Source organism: Gobius niger (assembly GCF_951799975.1).
Source record: "Gobius niger genome assembly, chromosome: 13".
Lineage (NCBI taxonomy): Eukaryota > Metazoa > Chordata > Actinopteri > Gobiiformes > Gobiidae > Gobius > Gobius niger.
In genome coordinates this window covers 17,036,824-17,054,838 of record NC_136864.1, presented here as the reverse complement: position 1 = coordinate 17,054,838, position 18,015 = coordinate 17,036,824, and the positions used below count along the sequence as shown (strand labels likewise).

Below are 18,015 nucleotides of genomic sequence, written 5' to 3'. Positions count from 1 at the left end.
TTCACACAATGCAAATACATGGCAATACTTGACTTTGGACAACACAAACACTACAGGTGCCTCGCTCTTCACCGCAATGTGAAAGTCGACACAAAGAGCGCGCCTCTGTTCCTGCATTACGATGACATACCGGTCATACCTCACCTGTGTGAATGAAACCAGCGGGCCACATGCTTGTTCGCAGTTCGAGCGTTTTCACGACGCGCGTCATTGCTTCGTGACCGTCCCGTCCAGCTGCTGTGGTTTGAGGGCTACGGTGCTTCAACAAAGGACTGACCCACGAGCTCGCCCCATGAGCAAAAGTCAATGATGGATTGATCGTTTGGGCACATTTTTAAACGGGACTCGGGAAGGTAACACACTTGTTTAGACTTTGCAGATAAATGGCAGAGGAATTTCTAAACGATTCCCTGCCAGACCTGAAGGAGCTGGAGAATAAAGTTGGGAGGAAAACCCCAGAGAGTCTTCTGAACTGGATGAAGGATGCAGCTGCGGATACTGAAGAAACGCTGCGTGGTGACGTCGATAACAGCAACATCAATGACGACATATCAGCGAAAATCACCAATTTAAAACAAGAAATGGTAATCCATTAAGAATATTTTTTAACTTGATTGAAAACCTATACACTATAGCTAATTCTGTTCTGCTCAGCCTGTTGTTCAGTGTAACCTGTACAACTTGTTTCTGGTAATCACCTTATTATTCAATGGAAAACACCAGATCCTCTCTGGCCTCATGAGCAGGTATCCATGATTATTGTTTGTAATGACAGACTGTCACATCTATACAGACACTCCTCTCCTCTGCCTTTTAATTTGCATACTATGGATCACAGTACGCCAATTTGTTCTAGCTCTCATAACCTGTTTGACAACCGTATGATTTATGCAGCTGACAGAAAAAGTGACAAAACAATACAACAATTCACCCATTGGTTTGCCATTTAAAAAGTACTCGAACGTTCTCAGATGCTGAAAATGCTATGACAATCTGCCAATACAATTAGTGTATTATTGTAACACTTATGGCCTCCGGCCTCTTCAGCTTCCAAATATTGTCAGTAAAAGCTCTCATTCCTTGTCTGTCCTCGTCACTCTCAACATGATCCTATAAGTCAACAAATCTGAGCATGGCTGATGCCAATGTAAACAAGTTGCGATTTGAATTTCCCCTAACATTGTGTTGATGACAGAGATGGCTGAGGTCCACTGATGTGCGCATCCTGCGTCAGCTCATAGCGGTGCATGAGGGCATAGAGGCCATGCGATGGCTGGCGGAGGAGCGTGGGGCGTCTGGGAGCCAGAGCAGCAGCCTCACAGGGAGTCTGAGCAGCCTCATCCCTGTTGACGAGCCTGGACTCTCTGTCTCTAGATACAGGTATTACCACGTGTAATAGAATCAATAACAATAATTGGGTTTTCTATACTGGTATAGAGGGGATGAATTCAGAATCGGCAGGGGTAGGCAACATCTGGCCCTCCAGCATGTATCCCCCAGATTGTTTTGAGAACTATAACCCTGTTGAAATACATATATAAAAAAGAAGCATAAAATATTATGAAGTCCTACGGGAGGACTCTCTGTCCCCCTTGTTTACAAAATACAGTCAAACAAAAAATTCCTTTTGTACAAAGCAATGATTGAGTTTTGGTCAATGGGGACAGCGTTTCCCCTAGGTTTACTTATATTTATTTATTTGTCCTTTATTTATCCAGGATGTAACTCATTGAGATTAAAAATCTCTTTTTCAAGAGTATCCTGCCCAAGATGTTACTGGTTTGACTGTAGGGGTTGGCCACATGTGCGCGCACTCTGCAAGGCAAAATATAGTGTTTTTAGAAATGTTAATATTTGCAACAATTGATTGTTTACATTTCTTATGATACATATAAGCCCGGCCCCACTTCTTGTGACTAGAAAGAACATCTTGCCTGCCTCTGGTAATACATGGAATACTTTTTATTGTTAGAATTGGCTTTGGTGCTCATTGTTACAATTCAATAGTCCAGGTATCAGTGAGCTTACAGAGAGATATAAAGGAGACCTTGAGAAGTTCAAAGTTGCAGCAAAGTTTTATTGCTTAGATGTATAAGAGTATACAGAGTTGTATTGAACAGGGAGTTTTCTGTGGAGTATGAGGATCCAGATGGTTGTGCAGTGCAGCACCTATTTCCAGATCTTGAGTTAGGCTTATGGTCTTGACCAGTACAAAGCATTAACCTTTGGTGCATGTTTTGGAATAATGGGGGAAACTAGTGCACCCGGAGGAAATACCCAGACATGATGGGGAGGAGCATGCAAACCCCACACATAAAAGCTGCTAGCCACTCAATCAAATTAATTGTTTGATTAAAGTCCATCTCATGTCAAAACTGTCAAGCTACAGCTATTTAGATAAAACAAAAATACAAAATGTAAAATCACTACTGTATGATTCAATAGGTATCACTGAACCAATAGCCTGTGTATTGTATTGAAATTTGCCTTGATCAACATGACATGGGATGAATAATAAATGATGTGCTTATCTTTCGATATAGGGACAGCCTGAGCAGCCCACATGATTTGACAGAAGACTCCGAAGAGCATTTGGATCTGCAGCTACACCCCACAGAAGTATCAAAGAACTATCTGAGCCCAGATTATTCCTCAGAAAGACGTTCTTCTGTTTCCTCTGCTCACAAGTTGGAAGTCAGTCCCTATCTTAGACGTAGACTAGAGTCTCAACCCAAGCACTTAGATAGAGGTGATCCTAATCCTATTAGAAGTGCTCTTCTCAGATCCAGCAGGGTTTTAAGACGAGAAGACAAACTCAGAATGAATTCATCCAAAGAAGATGATCTCGAGGAATCAAAAACTGAAAAGGAGCTTCCAAACGTTGAGGATCAAAGAACAAATAGAGACAAAATTGAAAATAGTGAGGACACAATGCTGCTGGTCTACGACACTCAGTGGTGCTGGGTAGACTCACAAGATGATGTGACTTTCTTATAGATCTATGCACATAAAGACATAATGGTTCAATTAATAAAGTAAATCAGTAATAAAGAAGAATGCGCTTCATTTGTCATTTTCCCTCCGCATAAGATATTGTATTGTTTTTATTAAGCCTTGTCTTTATCACTTGACTCTTATCAGAGTTGGGTAGTACTCAGGCACATTTACTCAAGTACATGTATTTAAGTAACCTTTTGGAGTAAATGTACTTTTGCGAGTAGTTATTAAAAAAAAAAAATGTTACACTGTGAGTAAATCTGAATTTTTATGCATAAAATAGATGTATTTTGTATACCTTATTCTTCATAATGATTTTTTTTATGCTTTATGGTATTTTCATTGAAAATATAACAATTTTCACATGATATCTTGTGTTGTTTCACATAAATTATGTCACAACTAAAACATGAATCAAACTTTTACCCACAGTTACTCAGTACTTACAGTACTCAAGTGCATTTTCTCCAAGTACTTTTTAAGTTATTTGGGCCACTACTTTTCGCTTCTACTAGAGAACAAATATTTCAAAGTGACGTTAATTTTACTTGAGTAAATATTTTTAGCTACTCTACCCATCTCTGAATATTATTTGAGGTTGTTTTTTTTTAACTAGTAATAGCCCCAATGTCTTTGAAAGCACCATTCGATTTTTTTCGTGACGTCATGATTCTGCACTGAAACCCGGAAGTTTCTCGCACCTGCTGTTGTTTCCCTTCGATTTTTGTTGCACTTGAGGCACAAAAAGACGATGTGATGAATCAGATATTCCACAAGAAAACATGGAACAATTTATTCTACGCGACCTCCTTTTGTTTTTCTTGGCAGCCGCAATATTAGCGGACGGTAAGCGACGAGCTAAAGTCAAAGGGATAAATCGGCTACACGTTGTTGTTGTCAAGATACATCTTGCAATGAGATAGCTTTAACAAGAAATTCTTGTGCTATTTATATGTACATTTAAGCTACATGCTCTACTTTTGGCGTGTAATTACAATTGTATGATGGAACTAAACGTTATGCTATACCGATGTTGTCTAATCGTCTCCCGCTGAGGGTTTGGTTAGCAAAACATAATATGTCATAACTCACTCGTAAAGGTTTATTGATCCGTGTTTGCATTTGTAGATGGGCTGGTGACGTTTGTGTCCGAGCTTGCGTCCAAACCTGCCCAAAAGTTGTCCAAGTACGGTTGGTATGGAAACGTGAGGCTGCAGAGGTTCCACATACCGGAGGAGACCGCAGTGGCCCGCTGGGTGTTCACAGTGACAAAACACAACAACTTCAACTGTGGCGAATATAATGTCTCAATGTAAGCCATTTGTTGCATACTAGTCTGTGGCATGAACCACGTGATCCCCAAAGAGACAGGCAGTTTTTTAATTGACAAATATATTTCCCCCCTAGATATCTACGATGGGGTGCACCTCCAGTAATAAATCCTGTTGGGACAGTGTTTCCCAAAGCCACTCTGTGGAGTCCCCCTTATTCCCTGAGTGTACCTGTGACTTCGCAAAGCTCCACTACCTTCAACCTGTCCACCCCAGCGCCTGGGGACTGGTTCATTGCAGCTCACTTGCCAGAAGATGATGGCCGCATACAGCAAAAGGTCTGTATTTTGTGGTCTTTTGAACTGTGTGTGTGTTCAAGCATTTAGAATATATTCACAAAAAGTAAAACCGGTTTTACTGGAGCCAGGAGCACATACCACTGTGAAGACGTTTTACCACATTCCTTTAGACAGTCTTGTTCAACTTTATCAGCCTTATTTTTATCTGTTGCTTATATCCAGATCTTGTCATGCTTCTTTGCTCTAACTAGTTTGTTCATCGATAACAAAGCATATTACACACAAGTTATTTTAATCCTATTTTTTGTTGTTGCTGTTTTCCCTCTCAGGGGTTTCCGTCCTGTTCCTTCTTCTTCCAGCCTCAGCTGTCCATCAGGAAAGCAGTGGATACTCCAGTTTTAGAGCAGGACACCACCCTCCAGCAGACCACTGGTCCAAACCAAGCGGCACGCTTTAAGTAAGACATTTTTTTACTCATTAAGTTTTGTCACATACATCTGCGTCAGCTAAATTGGCCTTTTTGTCTGCTCAGATTGTATGTGCCCGAGTTCACCTCCTCTGTCTCCGTGCGGCTGACCAACTGTTCATCAGTGGAGCAGAGTGACAGCTGTTCAGTGGTTCTCAGACTTGGATCCCGGGCTCTGCAGGAAGAGCCTCTCTTGGTCAATTGTTCTGGGACTCAGTGCTCCGCAACTCTCCCAAACCCTCCATGGGATACGTGGCTACAGGTTGTCGTGGAGACTAACCACAGCAACCGCACCGTGACATTTAGTATTGTGTCACACTACACAGGTTTGTTAAGCCCTTTGTTTATTACCACTAACTTTAAACCATATATCAACATCAACATTCTTTTGTTTGTTGGACATAGTGGGATGTAAGCCTAAAAGTGTAGGCCTTGCAATAGATGATGACATTCGGAAACTTCGAGGCGACAAAAGCTCTTCAAATTCAACCTCAGCTAAAAACAGCACTGAGCCTGTGAGCAATGCCACCTCCTCACTGACCCCTGTGTCAGCGTCAGCGTGTGTGTGGAACCTCGCTGTACTCAGTGAGGAGCTGGACGTCCTCTCTGTGCGATACACTCCTACCACTGGAGCCAACATCAGTGTCTCAGATAAACGGCCCACTCTGCTTAGCTACCCCCTGCACACAGCCACCACCGGGGGCACTCTCAACCTGCTGCTCAGCCTCAACACTGTGAGTACCTGCACAGCTCTACGTGAAAATCAGAACTGTTTAATTTGTTTCGAGCTGCACAAAATCTCCACAATTATTATTATTACAATATCAATAATGAGGTCTTGTCTGACAGAGGTGTATACGTCTCATTGCTGCTGACACGTCTCCAGACTACTACTATTTGCAATCCCCTCACACTTTCCATTAAGACTACATTTGCTTAGTTAAATAAAGGTGGAGACATTTTTTTTGTCCGGAGGTGATAGTGTACACACTTGAGTTTCTCTTCGCGCTGTTGTGTGCAGACTAATGGAACTCTGGGTAACGACAGCAGTGTGGTGGCCTGTCTGACTCCATGGGCTCCAGTCCTGGAACTAAACCACTCGGTGTCGTGCCAGACAGGTAACACACAGGGACAGCATCTCTAAGTTACTAAACATTGTAACATTAAAGTCCTACACTATGCTCTATTGCTGGGTTGCAGGTGACATAGGTAGGTAAAACTGGCTCCCGCCCCCCGCTGGGTCCAGTGACATCATCATATTCTAGAACCTGCAACCCAGCAATATGGGGTTTTACAACTTCATGTACTTTAGTCCCCTTTGGCTTGGTATCTTTGTAATACAAATAATGTATGTGTGTAGAGAGAAAGCCACTCCTTATACAAACTAAATAATGGACTACACTTGCCTTGCACTTTCCAAGCCTTTGTTAAGAAGTTTTTCAAAGCGCTACACTGTATTTATTAATAATTACTTTCATACTATGTGGTGATAATCTACTACTGGAGCCACAGTTGCCCTCGGGTAGATTGAAGCCAAACTGTCTGTGTCACCGGCCTCTTCAACCATCACCAACAACCACTCACTCTCTACATTCACCCAGGCGGTGGGTGAAGAGTCTCAGTCTAGTCTCTAGGCACTTGGTGAAAGAAAACTTAACTCGGAGGATTATCGTTTATCTGTGTGACATGTGGAAGAGGGAGAAAGACGTGCAAATGAAACAAAATGCCACTCCAGATTATTGATGAGGACTTAACATTTGAACATGGTTATAACCAGAAAAAAAGACATACTCATCATATTGGCTCATTAATGCCACACTGTGTAGCATTTCACACAATAAATAGAACTAGAAATGCAATGGCTGCGCCATTGCGATTGACTGCGGAATTGCGGGTAGCGAATGCAGAAATTGCATAAACTGTTCAAATTGCATAAATTGCTTAATTTGCATAATATAATTTGCATAAACTGGTAAAATGCATACAATGTTCAAATTGCATGAATTGGTTATATGCGAAAATCCCTATTAAATTGCATTATAGTGCTTTAAAATGCATAAACTGTTTAAATTCCATAAAGTGGTTAATTTGCATAATCTATTTTGCATAAACTGGTAAAATGCATAAAATGTCATGTTGCATAAACTGTATAAACTGCATAAAGTGGTAAAATGCATGAATGGGTTAATTTGCATAAATTATGTAAATTGAATAAACTCTTTAAATTCATAAATCCTAAATGGCATAAACTCTTAAGTTGCATAAACGGTTTAAAATGTATAAAGTGGTTAATTTGCATAAATTGTTAATATTGCATAAACCTTTATATTCCATAAACTGGTCAAACTGTTGAAATGGCCTCAGTGCTTGATTGGCAGAAGCTGCACAAATGGCTGGAAAGCCTGGAGTCTCCCCATTGGCTGGATTCCCCCATACACACCAATGCAAAAATGTCAAACTCTCATATAAAAAAACTGGAAAACTGCAGAAGGCCAATTTTTTCTCAAAACCCACAAGTTGCATAAGCTGAACATGCACAAAGTGCAGAAATTGCAGAAAATGCAGAAAAAAGTGCAGAAAAGCACGGATTTGCGGCAGCCCCATTATAAGTCAATGGGAAAAATCTCCGACATTTTGGCCGATTGCGGAAAAACCGTAAGTTGCAGAAGTCCCAAAAGTAATAGCACCCTTCTCCTCAACATGCGGAACATTTTGATGCATAACTTGCATAAATTGCACAAAGCATGAAGGTGCTGAAAGCTCTAGAAAATCGGGAAAAAGATGGAAGAGGAATAATAATAAAGAACATGAAAACCAATAATTGACTGCGGAAGAATTCCGCAGTCAATCAATAAAATGCAACCATTTATTTTATTACAGATATTTCTATTGCTGAAAATACCTAAAAAAAAAATTTAATGAATCCAAAATGTAACGCAGTGTGTCTTTAATGGACCTGTTCCAACTGGAGAAAATGTTAAACCCTCATGCCCTTGTTTTTATTCCAGCGTTGTTCAAAGGATACAGTGTCAGTGTGAATACAAGTGCGCCCAAAGCTGTGCTCCGACTGCCTTATCCTCAACCAGCAACATGGTACCTCACTTTGCAGCTCACTTGCAATGGGTAACTCATATATTTTATTAAATGAAGCGTTTAAGCACACGCATTTGAATGTTTATGTAATTGTTTAATAACATGTTTATTGTTTTCTTATCAGCACTAATTGTGGTAATGCATCAGTGGTTTCGGTTGTGCCAGAGGTGTTTGTGAGTGCCTGCGTTGAAGACTGCGGCACATATGGAGAATGTCGACTGATCAGATCCTTTACCTACCTCTACGCTGCCTGTAGCTGCAAGGCCGGTATGGACCACACTACATTTAGCAACTAATTCTTCGCTTTGCTCTTGACTTACTTGTTTAATATGCGTTGTTATGACCCATATAATATGCGTTGTTCTGATTGATTTGGTGTGTGTTTTTGTGTGGGCAGGCTGGAGCGGCTGGGGCTGCACTGACGGCTCCAAAGCTCTGTCCTACAGTCGGCAGCTGCTTGCTGCTCTAATGCTCACAATCAGCAACCTCTTCTTCATACCTGCCATCGTGGTGGCCGTGAGGCGCTGGTACATCACTGAGGCCTCTGTCTACCTCTTCACTATGTTCTTCTCCACGGTAGCACAAGCACAGTTTACTCGTCTTTCAATACGTTTTCTTCCTCCTTCACGACATACATTTTTCTATTGTTGTCTTTGCAGTTCTACCATGCTTGTGACCAGCCGGGTGTTACAGTGATGTGTATCATGGACTATGACGCGCTGCAGTACTGTGACTTCTTGGGCTCCGTCTGTTCCATCTGGGTCACTATTCTGTGCATGGCTCGGATAAAAGACACCTTTAAATACGTACGATACTGCACACACTATGCTTTCTTCCAGGATTGGACACTGTACCAATGATCTTCTTATCCTGTCTGTATTTAGGCTCTGTTTTTGCTTGGAGCGTTGCTGTGTGCCTTATCGATGCAGTTGGACCGCAAAGGCCTTTGGAACATGCTCGGTCCTGTTCTCTGCGCCCTGTTGATCCTTGTGGCTGCTTGGGTAAGACCAGTGGAGGAGATACTTTAATAATATACTAGTTTTGTTAATTTTGGTATTACATTGCCATAAATGAATAAAATGTTTGCTGTGAACACCATCGCTTTTTACATAGTCTCCATGTTCTTGTATATTTCTTTCAGGTTTATCGAGGAGTGAAGCGCCACCACTGCTACCCTCCTTCTTGGCGCCGCTGGGTGTTTTTCTTGCTCCCTGGTGCCCTATGCGCCCTCATTGCGGTCAGTGTTTTTGTCTTTGCACAGACGGAGGACAACTACTACTACACACATTCGATGTGGCACATCCTGGTAGCAGGCTGCGTGGTCTTTTTGCTGCCCCCTAAAGAGCAACAGCGAGAGCAAACGGGCTGGACCCAGGGCTTCAGCTGGACTTGGAGCTGGAGACCCCGGGTTTGTGGATACACGCTCTGCGAGAGTGGCAAAGATGAACTTTACGCCGTTACATAGGCAGAACACATCTGCTTGTGTTTTATTTTTTAGGATTTTTATTCTGAAATGTACTCTGATTAGGCATGACATGAATTCGGAATGTAATTGGGTCTTGTTTTCCACACTTTAGTACAGATGGTTGGCTGCAGAACAGACAAGAAGTCACGACATTAATGGCATTATGGGTTTCCTGATCGGTACCAATGTTGTCTTTTTGTCTGCTAAATTAGTCTGGCATTTTGCTGTTCACATTCTCATACTAAACCTGCTGAAACCTCTAAGGTGATTTTGCAACAGATCACCCGACTGACACTTGACCTCATGATGTGACGAGGCCTGTGCGCATATTGTACATATTTTAACTCGAGATGAAAGAGGAATGTAGTATTTATTCTAAAAGGAGGGGGGGAAGCACTTTACTATAAATCCTTTGCTTGGGGCTCATATTGGTAAAACATGTGTCGTCAGTCTCATATTAGTCTCTTTGAGTCTATAATGTTCTGCCATGTTTCTTGATCCTGCTCATGTTTTGCCCAATCCTTTGCACCAAATCTATGTACATATTATTTTTTTTTTGCTTGTCTTGTAATTGTCACGTTTTCGTTAATCCTTTCTGATGCACTTTGATTCAACACACAGGGCCCACTTCTTAAATATGCAGTACACTCCCATGAACACTATTTGATTGTACTCACACAGGGTTTTTTTTGTGCCTCTTTTTCATGTACGTGCTTTTACCCCTTTACCCTGTATGTAACCTTGACCAAATACTGTCTTTTGTAATGGATTTGTTCTAATCTGGACTGTACCTAAATGTATTACTGATCTAATTTGCACTGTCAGTACAATCACCCTTTTGCCTTTTTAAGTCCCTGATCCATGTGTGGATGTTTGTGAATCCGACTACTGTACTGTATGTCCACTGTGTCCAATATGATTAAAATTGGTCTGTGAAATTTATACCAATATTTATGAATGCATTTAAGCTATGAAAAATAAATGTGCTGTATGGAATTGCACTGAGTGAGCTCCTACAGTTGCTCGGGTTGTTTTGTTCTTTCATCGAGCACTAAGTGGATGGGAAACGGAGGGAAGCGGATTAGGATAATCCCCAGAAATATGAAAGTGCTGTTTTGAGGAGATGAAATGCATGTTCACCGTGTGTAATGTGTGTAAGGACTGGCTTCTTTTATGTTGCCTCTATTTGCAAATTTCATCAGGGCCAACAGCACAAACCGAATGACACATTATCAGTTTTACATAATTTAATATAAGAGAAAATAAGTTATTTTTTAGTAATTGTGTTAATTTTCAAAATATTGGAAATTCTCTCATTTCTGAAGCTAATTTTTGTGGAATTAGTTTTCAAATTGTGTATAGCAGCATTACTGTAGTGTGTTTGCATATCGCAGTGTCTTTGAAGCAAAAGGCTGCTGTTACTACTTGTTTCCAGTAGAGGGTAGCAAAGTAATGAAGTGAACTCGATTCTGATTTAGTCATTTTTATTATCTAAATTCACACTAAGTACCAGTTTTGAAAACCACTACTCTTTGTAAAACTGATAACAGCAAAAGTAATGCATGCATTTGGGTTTTTATTGAATTTAAAAGAGGAAATGCCTTGAAACAAACAGAAAACATGACTGTAAGTGAGCTTCATAGTCTGAAATGCAGATGCAGTTTGTTTGAATACATTGTGAGCTGTGGTGTGCCTTAAATTAAACTGTGCATTCTGTCTGATGATATTTGTCGAAACAGAAAAGCCTTGTTGCTCTGATGAACACCAGGTTTTCTGTCCAGGCCTCGTCAGCTCAGTCACTCCCTGCCTGTGGGCCTTTGGAGCGGCTGTCCTCGGCAGAATGAGACGCAGCCTGAGCCGGGGAGGGGCTCGAGTGTCGCTGACGCCTCACAAACGGAAACACACTGGAATAAAGACCAGAGTAAGGGATCAAACCAGGTCAGAGAGGGAATACTGCCGGTGTGGCTTAGTACATCTAAAAGTTCACCTTTTCTTTGTCTCCTGAGGCAATATTGCCTTGGACAGCATGCTTTTGTAAAGGTCAGACTTAAGATATCTCGGATATGAATCCTAAATAAATGCATCACATTAGCAAGGTCATCTGATAAAGCAAAACAAAAAAAAACATTATTTGTCCCAAACTCAGACCTTCTTCATCAGGAAGTAGATGTGCATCTGTGCATCGTCCATGACGAAACGATGTGGGTGTTTGATGCCTTCTAAAGTTTTGTCCATTGTTTTACTGTCGATGTTGACCCAGCGAGCGGCTCCAGGGGCCAGAAAATTTCTACACCAAGAAACAAAATTAAAATGAACAATGTTCCTACAGGGACCTTTTTCATGCAGTTGAAACAAATTGTGTAAACTTACTTATAAATCTCTTCCACTTTCTCGACTATCTTTGAACTTTCCCCATGTCTAATTGCCTCGCAGGCCAGCCAGAAGCACAGGTTCTCAGCTAGAAAGAGCACAGAGTAACGAATGATAAAAATAGTACACTAACTTTTATAACTTCTTCAATTACTTTCGCCCCCTTCATCAATTCGGGAGTTACACTGGCTTACTCTCACTGTTGACAACAAGTCTTTTTTCCACTACCCTGTTTCTTCCATTGATCACCGCTGGGTTTTACGTTCATCACAATAACAAGATGTTTATCTCCTGAACTCCCAATAGATTGAAAATGTCATTATCACAATTACAAATACTGCAGCCACATGGGGTCACGGGCAGGACAATGGAGAAGGCAACAGACCAGCACTTTGTTAGGTAAAAGGTTTTGCTAAATTCACATTGTTTGTATATTTGCTATCATACTTTAGATGAAAAACACTCAGAACCCTCATAGAGAGCAGGTCTAAGAAAAGGGATGCCTTCTGTTTGGTTGAGACATTGCCAATGATACCTAAAGATTTATTTATTTATGGTTTATTTGGTAGGGACAGTGCAAGTTAATGAACAAGCCACACCGGATTGTAGCCATAGGCTAATTTTCATCTGTCGTCCCCCATGCGCACTCTCAAACACACTCTCATACATCCTGGCCTATTGTACATGTTTTTAGTGGTAGGGGAAACCGGAGTACCCGGAGGAAACCTACACAGACACGGGGAGAACATGCAAACTCCACACAGAAAGGCCCCGTCCTTGGTGGGAATCAAACCCAGACCTTCTAGCTATGAAGCACAAGCACAAACCGCTGTGCTACCGTGCCCATGATGCAGCAGCGTTTGGTTAGAAACACAATATCAGTTTGGCTCAAATAAAATATTAAGTTATGTGGCTTACAATATCTCTGTTATTACAGTTAGAAGTGGATGATTACGTTTCTAAATCTGTCTACATTGTACTCTCAAAATCTGAAAACAACATCAGATATAAGTGAAACTTTCTAAACATCTCTTTCTCATACCACTGAACTCTTTCTCCAGATACGTCATGAACTCTTGTCGTCCCATAGTGTCGCTGAGCAGCTCCATAAAGCTGAAGCTCCAACGCTCCACTCTTAGGCGTGTCGGGATCGGGACCCTACACACACCCAAAAACTTAGTTTAGAACTTTTCTTATTCTTAAATGATTAAAAGGTACTTAGATATGGTGTAGACATTTCATCAACTACTATATGAAAAAAAAGTAAAAGTAAAATTACAATTTGACTAAATATTGACAAAACTAATAGTATTCTTTGTCAAAATGCGATCTCTAAAACTAAATATAATAATTTTTATTTGTTGTCAGAATGAACTCTTTTGATAAACGTGTGCTTTGAGTTGTTTTTTTCTCTCTTACGATTCTGCGTTCATGGTCCAGTGAGCGGTGTCGTCGGATATCCAGGGGTTACTGGGCAGACAGCCTTGCATAATGGGGTCGTGGTTTTGGTACTGCTCACTGTACTTCACAAACCTACACATCGACACATACGCACGCACAGAAAGTGTTATTGTATTACTGCAGCAGATCATAGTATTTAATGGCCACTAATTCCAACTTGCCTCAGGAAGCATCCATTAGTGGCTTTTATAGTAGAAGCACTAAGCCTTTGCCTTTGAGTGTGAGTTACAGACCGTTGGGCTCTCTGTACATTAGTGATAGTAAAGTGTGTGTGTGTGCGTGTGTGCGTGTGTGCGTGTGTGCGTGTGCGTGTGCGTGTGCGTGTGCGTGTGCGTGTGCGTGTGCGTGTGCGTGTGCGTGTGCATGTGCGTGTGCGTGTGTGTGTGTGTGTGTGTGTGCCTGTGTAGTGGACAGACACATCAGACTGACCCTTCTAGACAGATGGATGACTTGACACGGTTGCGGCCTAAGGCTCTTCTGCAGGTTTCTATCTGTAAACAGCACAAATGTGTATAAGTACAGTGTGTAATATGTAGGTTATATTCACAATGTTCTGCAATTTCACGTCATAATTACAGTAAGTAAATCAGTGCATGATATCCAAGTCAGTCAACCCCAGAGGAAACTATGGCTAGATACGTAGCTTACTACTACTGTGTGTGGAATGAATGAAGGACAAATCCCCTACACTCTGTGAAGCGCGATGGGTGACTTGTGTCATGTGAAAAGCGCTATACATAATAAACTTCTATTCCATTAGCAAGCAAAGGGCCTTACCTCTCTTTTGTAGTAGTCACTGTTCTAGTTCTGTAAGAAAAATACACAAGTAAAATATTGCATGTTGCATTAAATTCATTTTGTTGCAGTCACATTGATGTGATGCAGATGCTCTTTACAACAGTAATACCTATGAACTCAAAAAGTGTCTGACGGTAAGGTTAAAAACAATGTAATCCTTTTTTTTCAAAGTATTACCATATCCTAATGTTTTAATCCTACAGACAACTCTATGGATGTTAGAAAACATTGGATGTATAAAAAGGTGTATAAAAGGTGGATGTATAAAAGGTGTTGCTCTGCTTGCTGTGCAAATAAAAGTTCTAAAAAGTTGACAATACTGTATGCAATCCCTGGAAGATTGAAAAATATGATTCTATTTTGCAATACAAAACATATTAAACACTTACTTGTGAATGATTGCAGCAGCAAAAAGAAAAAAATAGGAACATTTAGTTCAGGATGTTTCAAACTCAAGAAAGCCACAAAAAAACAACATGACTGACCAGTGTCATGCGAGTGCTGCAGCTGCTTGGTCTCTCCAGGCCCATGTCCAGAGCATTAGGAGCCCCGGGCTGAAAATTACATGTAATACAAAGTTACTATACATTTTATACAATATACTATGCTGTTGGCATATTGTTTATGTGCGTGTGCCTTTGGAGCACAGCACTTAACCAACTCAGGCTTTTCCACTCCACTGCCTCTGACTTTTATTCCCAAGTTTCTCTTTCTTTTTATCCATGGCCTCGTCCCTAATTCATAGAAGCACAGCGACCTGTCCTCAGATCACCCTGTTTTCTATTTTATAACACCTATTCAACACCATATTTGACCTGTGCATATCATAGTGAACACAGAAATGTATTAAATAGGATTAGTTCTATGGGGGGCAGGAATTTATTTGTAAAGCGCCTTTCAGACATGATCATAATGCACTTCAAAAGGGGCAATTTTTCCTTCACTCCATGCACAGAGGTAAGCTATGTATGTCACCACAAAGAGGTATCTTTGGGTTGGACAGAAGCAGGGCTGCACATCTGCACCAACCATTCACTCAATCACACGCCACTCGCTCAGGCCATGGTCTTCTCTCACAGTCTCTCACCACTGTTTAGCTTCCAAGATCCTATGGAATCAAGTATTCTCAAGGTGGTATGGCCACAATTTAATTTCAATGTCATTTAGTTCCTTTGCCTCTTGTCTGCCCTCTCCTCTCCTGCAGGCGTTTCACAGGATGAATTGAATATTTTATGGTGGATGTGGAGAGAGCTGCGGCTAAGCATTGGTGGGATAGCTGCTGTTTCAGTGCCAGCATTACCACAATTATGTCTCACAAACGGTGACAGTGGACATACCGGTGGTCTGTTGATCAGCCAGTAAGCCTGCTCTTGGCATTCAGTAACAATTCGATCGGCCTTTCTGCGCTGTTTGGAAGCTCTGAAACAAAATGACATTGTTGGTTGCCCAGGTATTCATTTTTGTACAAAAGATTGAACAGAAAACTATATAATACCTGAGTTGTTCTCTTGCTTGCATCACAACAAAATCCCAAGTATGATTGATGCGTTTGTGCAATACGCTGTATCGCTCCTAAAATGTAAAAAATTCCAGCACAGATAAACACTAAGGCAATAATATAGCCCTTTGTGTTATGATGTTGGCAAGTATAAACTTAAAAGGACTGCAGAACATGCCCCAGTGTGCCTCTCAGTATAACAGTTGAGTTGAGTAAAGCGTCTTGTCGCAAAAATAAAAGGACATTTATAGATTTGTAATAATTATATGATGATTCCAGTTGTTACTTAAATGAAATACAATTTCATCAGTAAAAAACTAAAGAAAAACAAGAACGCACCTTTTCGTACTCCATAAGTTCACCTTGCTTTCGTATGTTCTTTTTGGCTAAAAATATTGCTGGTAAAGAAAAAAAAAAGAAAGAAAAAAAATGTAAATATATGTGAATGCATTCAATGTGTGACATGATTTAATGCATGCTTAAGCCCTGCAATGTGTCCCAGGAAGTCCTCAACATGTTATGCAATGAAAATAAGTAGGACATTATTTTTCTCTCTATATGAATCATTTCCGCGCCGAGTCCTACCATAGTCCAGTTCTGAGGCAGGCCACCGGGTACTTGTCCAGAAATAGGGTGTCTGAAAAGAAGTGATACTTTTTCTTAACCAGTGAGGAGACTAATCTCAATTTAAGTCACTTAAAAGTGGTGACATATGGTTTCGGAATAAGAATAGTGAGTTTTCTAAAAATGATGGCAGATGGGACAAGAGTTTAAGTGTCTACTGCATAACCATACCTGGAAGCGGTAAGGTGATTCATCGGGCCTCAACACGAGACATCTGGGCTCCTTGAGTGGATAAATATACCCGTATTGGACAAGAAAGCCACCGAGATGTAAAGATTCTGTTAAACAATAATTCTCGCATTACTGCTGAATTTGATTACCAACACAGCACTGAACACATTTAACACCTTTTGCTTCTGTCTAATACACTGCAAATGAGCAGTTTACTGTGAGTTCTTTTCAGCGTTTACAACTTGTACTTTTTTGCTACTTACACTAAATGTATTCAATATTTTTCAACATGACAGTTAACATATGAGATACTAAAAACTCTGGACAAATATAAAAGCTAGTCACACCTTAGTTTGTATCTCTTTTAAATGCTGGGTTGCCTTTTGAACATCTCTAATTTATTTTAGGAAACCCTGTGTCTCCTGAGGTAGACTCCCAAAGGAGATAGTAATCAAAGGCAGACCAGGTGACTTAATCAAACCTCAAATCCTCAGGGAATAATCTTATTCCTGTTTACTGGAAACAGCCAGCACATGAGAGCATCGCAACCATGTCAGCAATACTATATCCAAGCAACACGCAAGCTACTCCACATACAATACAAATGTTCTTGTACAAAAAGCTGCACAAACATGCATATGAAAAGTTGTAGATACCTTCTTCATTGATGTTGTACTTCTGTATCAACCAGTCAATGATATCTCTGCCTATAGAAATAACCAGAAAACATCGGGTCTTAAACTTAGACCACTCTGTGCACTTTAGACAGAATTCTGTTATTGCATTATTCATAGCCACTGGGACGACGCTGCAGAAAGCAGGACTGCACTTTTGTACACAGTCAAAAATGTAGTAACACACGCACCTGTCATGGCGTGGGGTATAACAGTGATTAGAAGCCTTTGGTTTCTCATCTTCATGCCCATGTCTGGATCCTGCATGGCTACTATCACTCTCTCCATCTAGAGGTGGGAATATACCAGGTGAGACATTAATAACAGGCATAATAAAATTGAGGCTGTATAGTTCTTTGAATTATGGTGGGCTTTTCAAAATTATTTTGAGCATTATTTCCATGTCAATATGCCAATATGAAAAGAATAATATTTAAAAGTACCTTTTGAAAGCATGCCATTTGTTCACGGTGCCACCCTCCTTTAGCCAGAGTGTTTATCGTCATCTTTCTTTCAGGATGCTCGGGATGTTTCCACGGGATGGCAAAGTGCAAGAGTGAACTGTCCCACGGCTGCGCGGTCACGAGAAGGCGCACTAAACGTGCGCGTCCCCGTGTAGATTAACACGGATTATTCCTACAGTACAATGCATTTTCTGTGTTATGTAGGGATATTACAATTGAAAGCATTAGTTTACTTCATAAAAGCATATCGTCTCTTATATGTTTCCATTTGCATTGTGTTCATTCCTAAAAAGAAAACAAAAGGATTTGTAAATTTGTAAAGGATTCGTAAAATAATATTGCAACTTTATATTGTCCAATGTTT

At 40.7% G+C, this 18,015-nt stretch overlaps 3 protein-coding genes across 3 annotated transcripts; 2 read left to right on the top strand and 1 right to left on the bottom strand.

Annotated features, from left to right (window-relative positions):
• Window positions 1-259: 259 nt before the first annotated feature.
• On the top strand, window positions 260-3,020 carry LOC306972371 (uncharacterized protein). Its single transcript, XM_079568961.1, has 3 exons — window positions 260-584; window positions 1,196-1,380; window positions 2,544-3,020. Exons 1-3 carry the CDS (start codon window positions 384-386, stop codon window positions 2,995-2,997), a joined length of 840 nt encoding a protein of 279 aa, XP_079425087.1. The 5' UTR covers window positions 260-383; the 3' UTR covers window positions 2,998-3,020.
• Window positions 3,021-3,687: 667 nt separating this feature from the next.
• Window positions 3,688-10,567, top strand: pgap6 (post-glycosylphosphatidylinositol attachment to proteins 6). The gene is made up of 13 exons (XM_079568895.1): window positions 3,688-3,843; window positions 4,126-4,309; window positions 4,405-4,606; window positions 4,897-5,024; window positions 5,100-5,359; window positions 5,439-5,767; window positions 6,055-6,151; window positions 8,042-8,156; window positions 8,251-8,393; window positions 8,524-8,702; window positions 8,786-8,932; window positions 9,011-9,127; window positions 9,268-10,567. The coding sequence occupies exons 1-13, from the start codon at window positions 3,780-3,782 to the stop codon at window positions 9,589-9,591; spliced, it is 2,289 nt and encodes a 762-aa protein (XP_079425021.1). The 5' UTR covers window positions 3,688-3,779; the 3' UTR covers window positions 9,592-10,567.
• Window positions 10,568-11,221: 654 nt separating this feature from the next.
• Window positions 11,222-17,730, bottom strand: rgs11 (regulator of G protein signaling 11). Its single transcript, XM_079568641.1, has 17 exons — window positions 17,631-17,730; window positions 17,379-17,475; window positions 17,170-17,220; window positions 16,514-16,620; window positions 16,304-16,355; window positions 16,058-16,116; window positions 15,716-15,792; window positions 15,558-15,639; window positions 14,706-14,774; window positions 14,200-14,223; window positions 13,852-13,913; window positions 13,381-13,494; window positions 13,004-13,119; window positions 11,962-12,049; window positions 11,740-11,878; window positions 11,579-11,661; window positions 11,222-11,495 (listed from the first exon to the last, which is right to left on the bottom strand). The coding sequence occupies exons 1-17, from the start codon at window positions 17,691-17,693 to the stop codon at window positions 11,384-11,386; spliced, it is 1,395 nt and encodes a 464-aa protein (XP_079424767.1). The 5' UTR covers window positions 17,694-17,730; the 3' UTR covers window positions 11,222-11,383.
• Between the last annotated feature and the right edge of the window lie 285 nt (window positions 17,731-18,015).

What these genes read in the sequence shown, in the direction of transcription:
- rgs11 (XM_079568641.1), bottom strand. Translation starts at nt 17,693, where the DNA reads ATGACGATAAACACTCTGGCTAAAGGAGGGTGGCACCGTGAACAAATG. An exon ending in GTACAACATCAATGAAGAAG is followed by an intron (nt 16,621 to 17,169) that starts GTATCTACAACT and finishes ATTGTTTAACAG; the next exon opens with AATCTTTACATCTCGGTGGC. An exon ending in AACTTATGGAGTACGAAAAG is followed by an intron (nt 15,793 to 16,057) that starts GTGCGTTCTTGT and finishes TTTACATTTTAG; the next exon opens with GAGCGATACAGCGTATTGCA.
- LOC306972371 (XM_079568961.1), top strand. Translation starts at nt 384, where the DNA reads ATGGCAGAGGAATTTCTAAACGATTCCCTGCCAGACCTGAAGGAGCTG. An exon ending in CCAATTTAAAACAAGAAATG is followed by an intron (nt 585 to 1,195) that starts GTAATCCATTAA and finishes TGTTGATGACAG; the next exon opens with AGATGGCTGAGGTCCACTGA. An exon ending in CTCTCTGTCTCTAGATACAG is followed by an intron (nt 1,381 to 2,543) that starts GTATTACCACGT and finishes CTTTCGATATAG; the next exon opens with GGACAGCCTGAGCAGCCCAC.
- pgap6 (XM_079568895.1), top strand. Translation starts at nt 3,780, where the DNA reads ATGGAACAATTTATTCTACGCGACCTCCTTTTGTTTTTCTTGGCAGCC. An exon ending in AACCAAGCGGCACGCTTTAA is followed by an intron (nt 5,025 to 5,099) that starts GTAAGACATTTT and finishes TTGTCTGCTCAG; the next exon opens with ATTGTATGTGCCCGAGTTCA. An exon ending in TTGCAGCTCACTTGCAATGG is followed by an intron (nt 8,157 to 8,250) that starts GTAACTCATATA and finishes TTTTCTTATCAG; the next exon opens with CACTAATTGTGGTAATGCAT.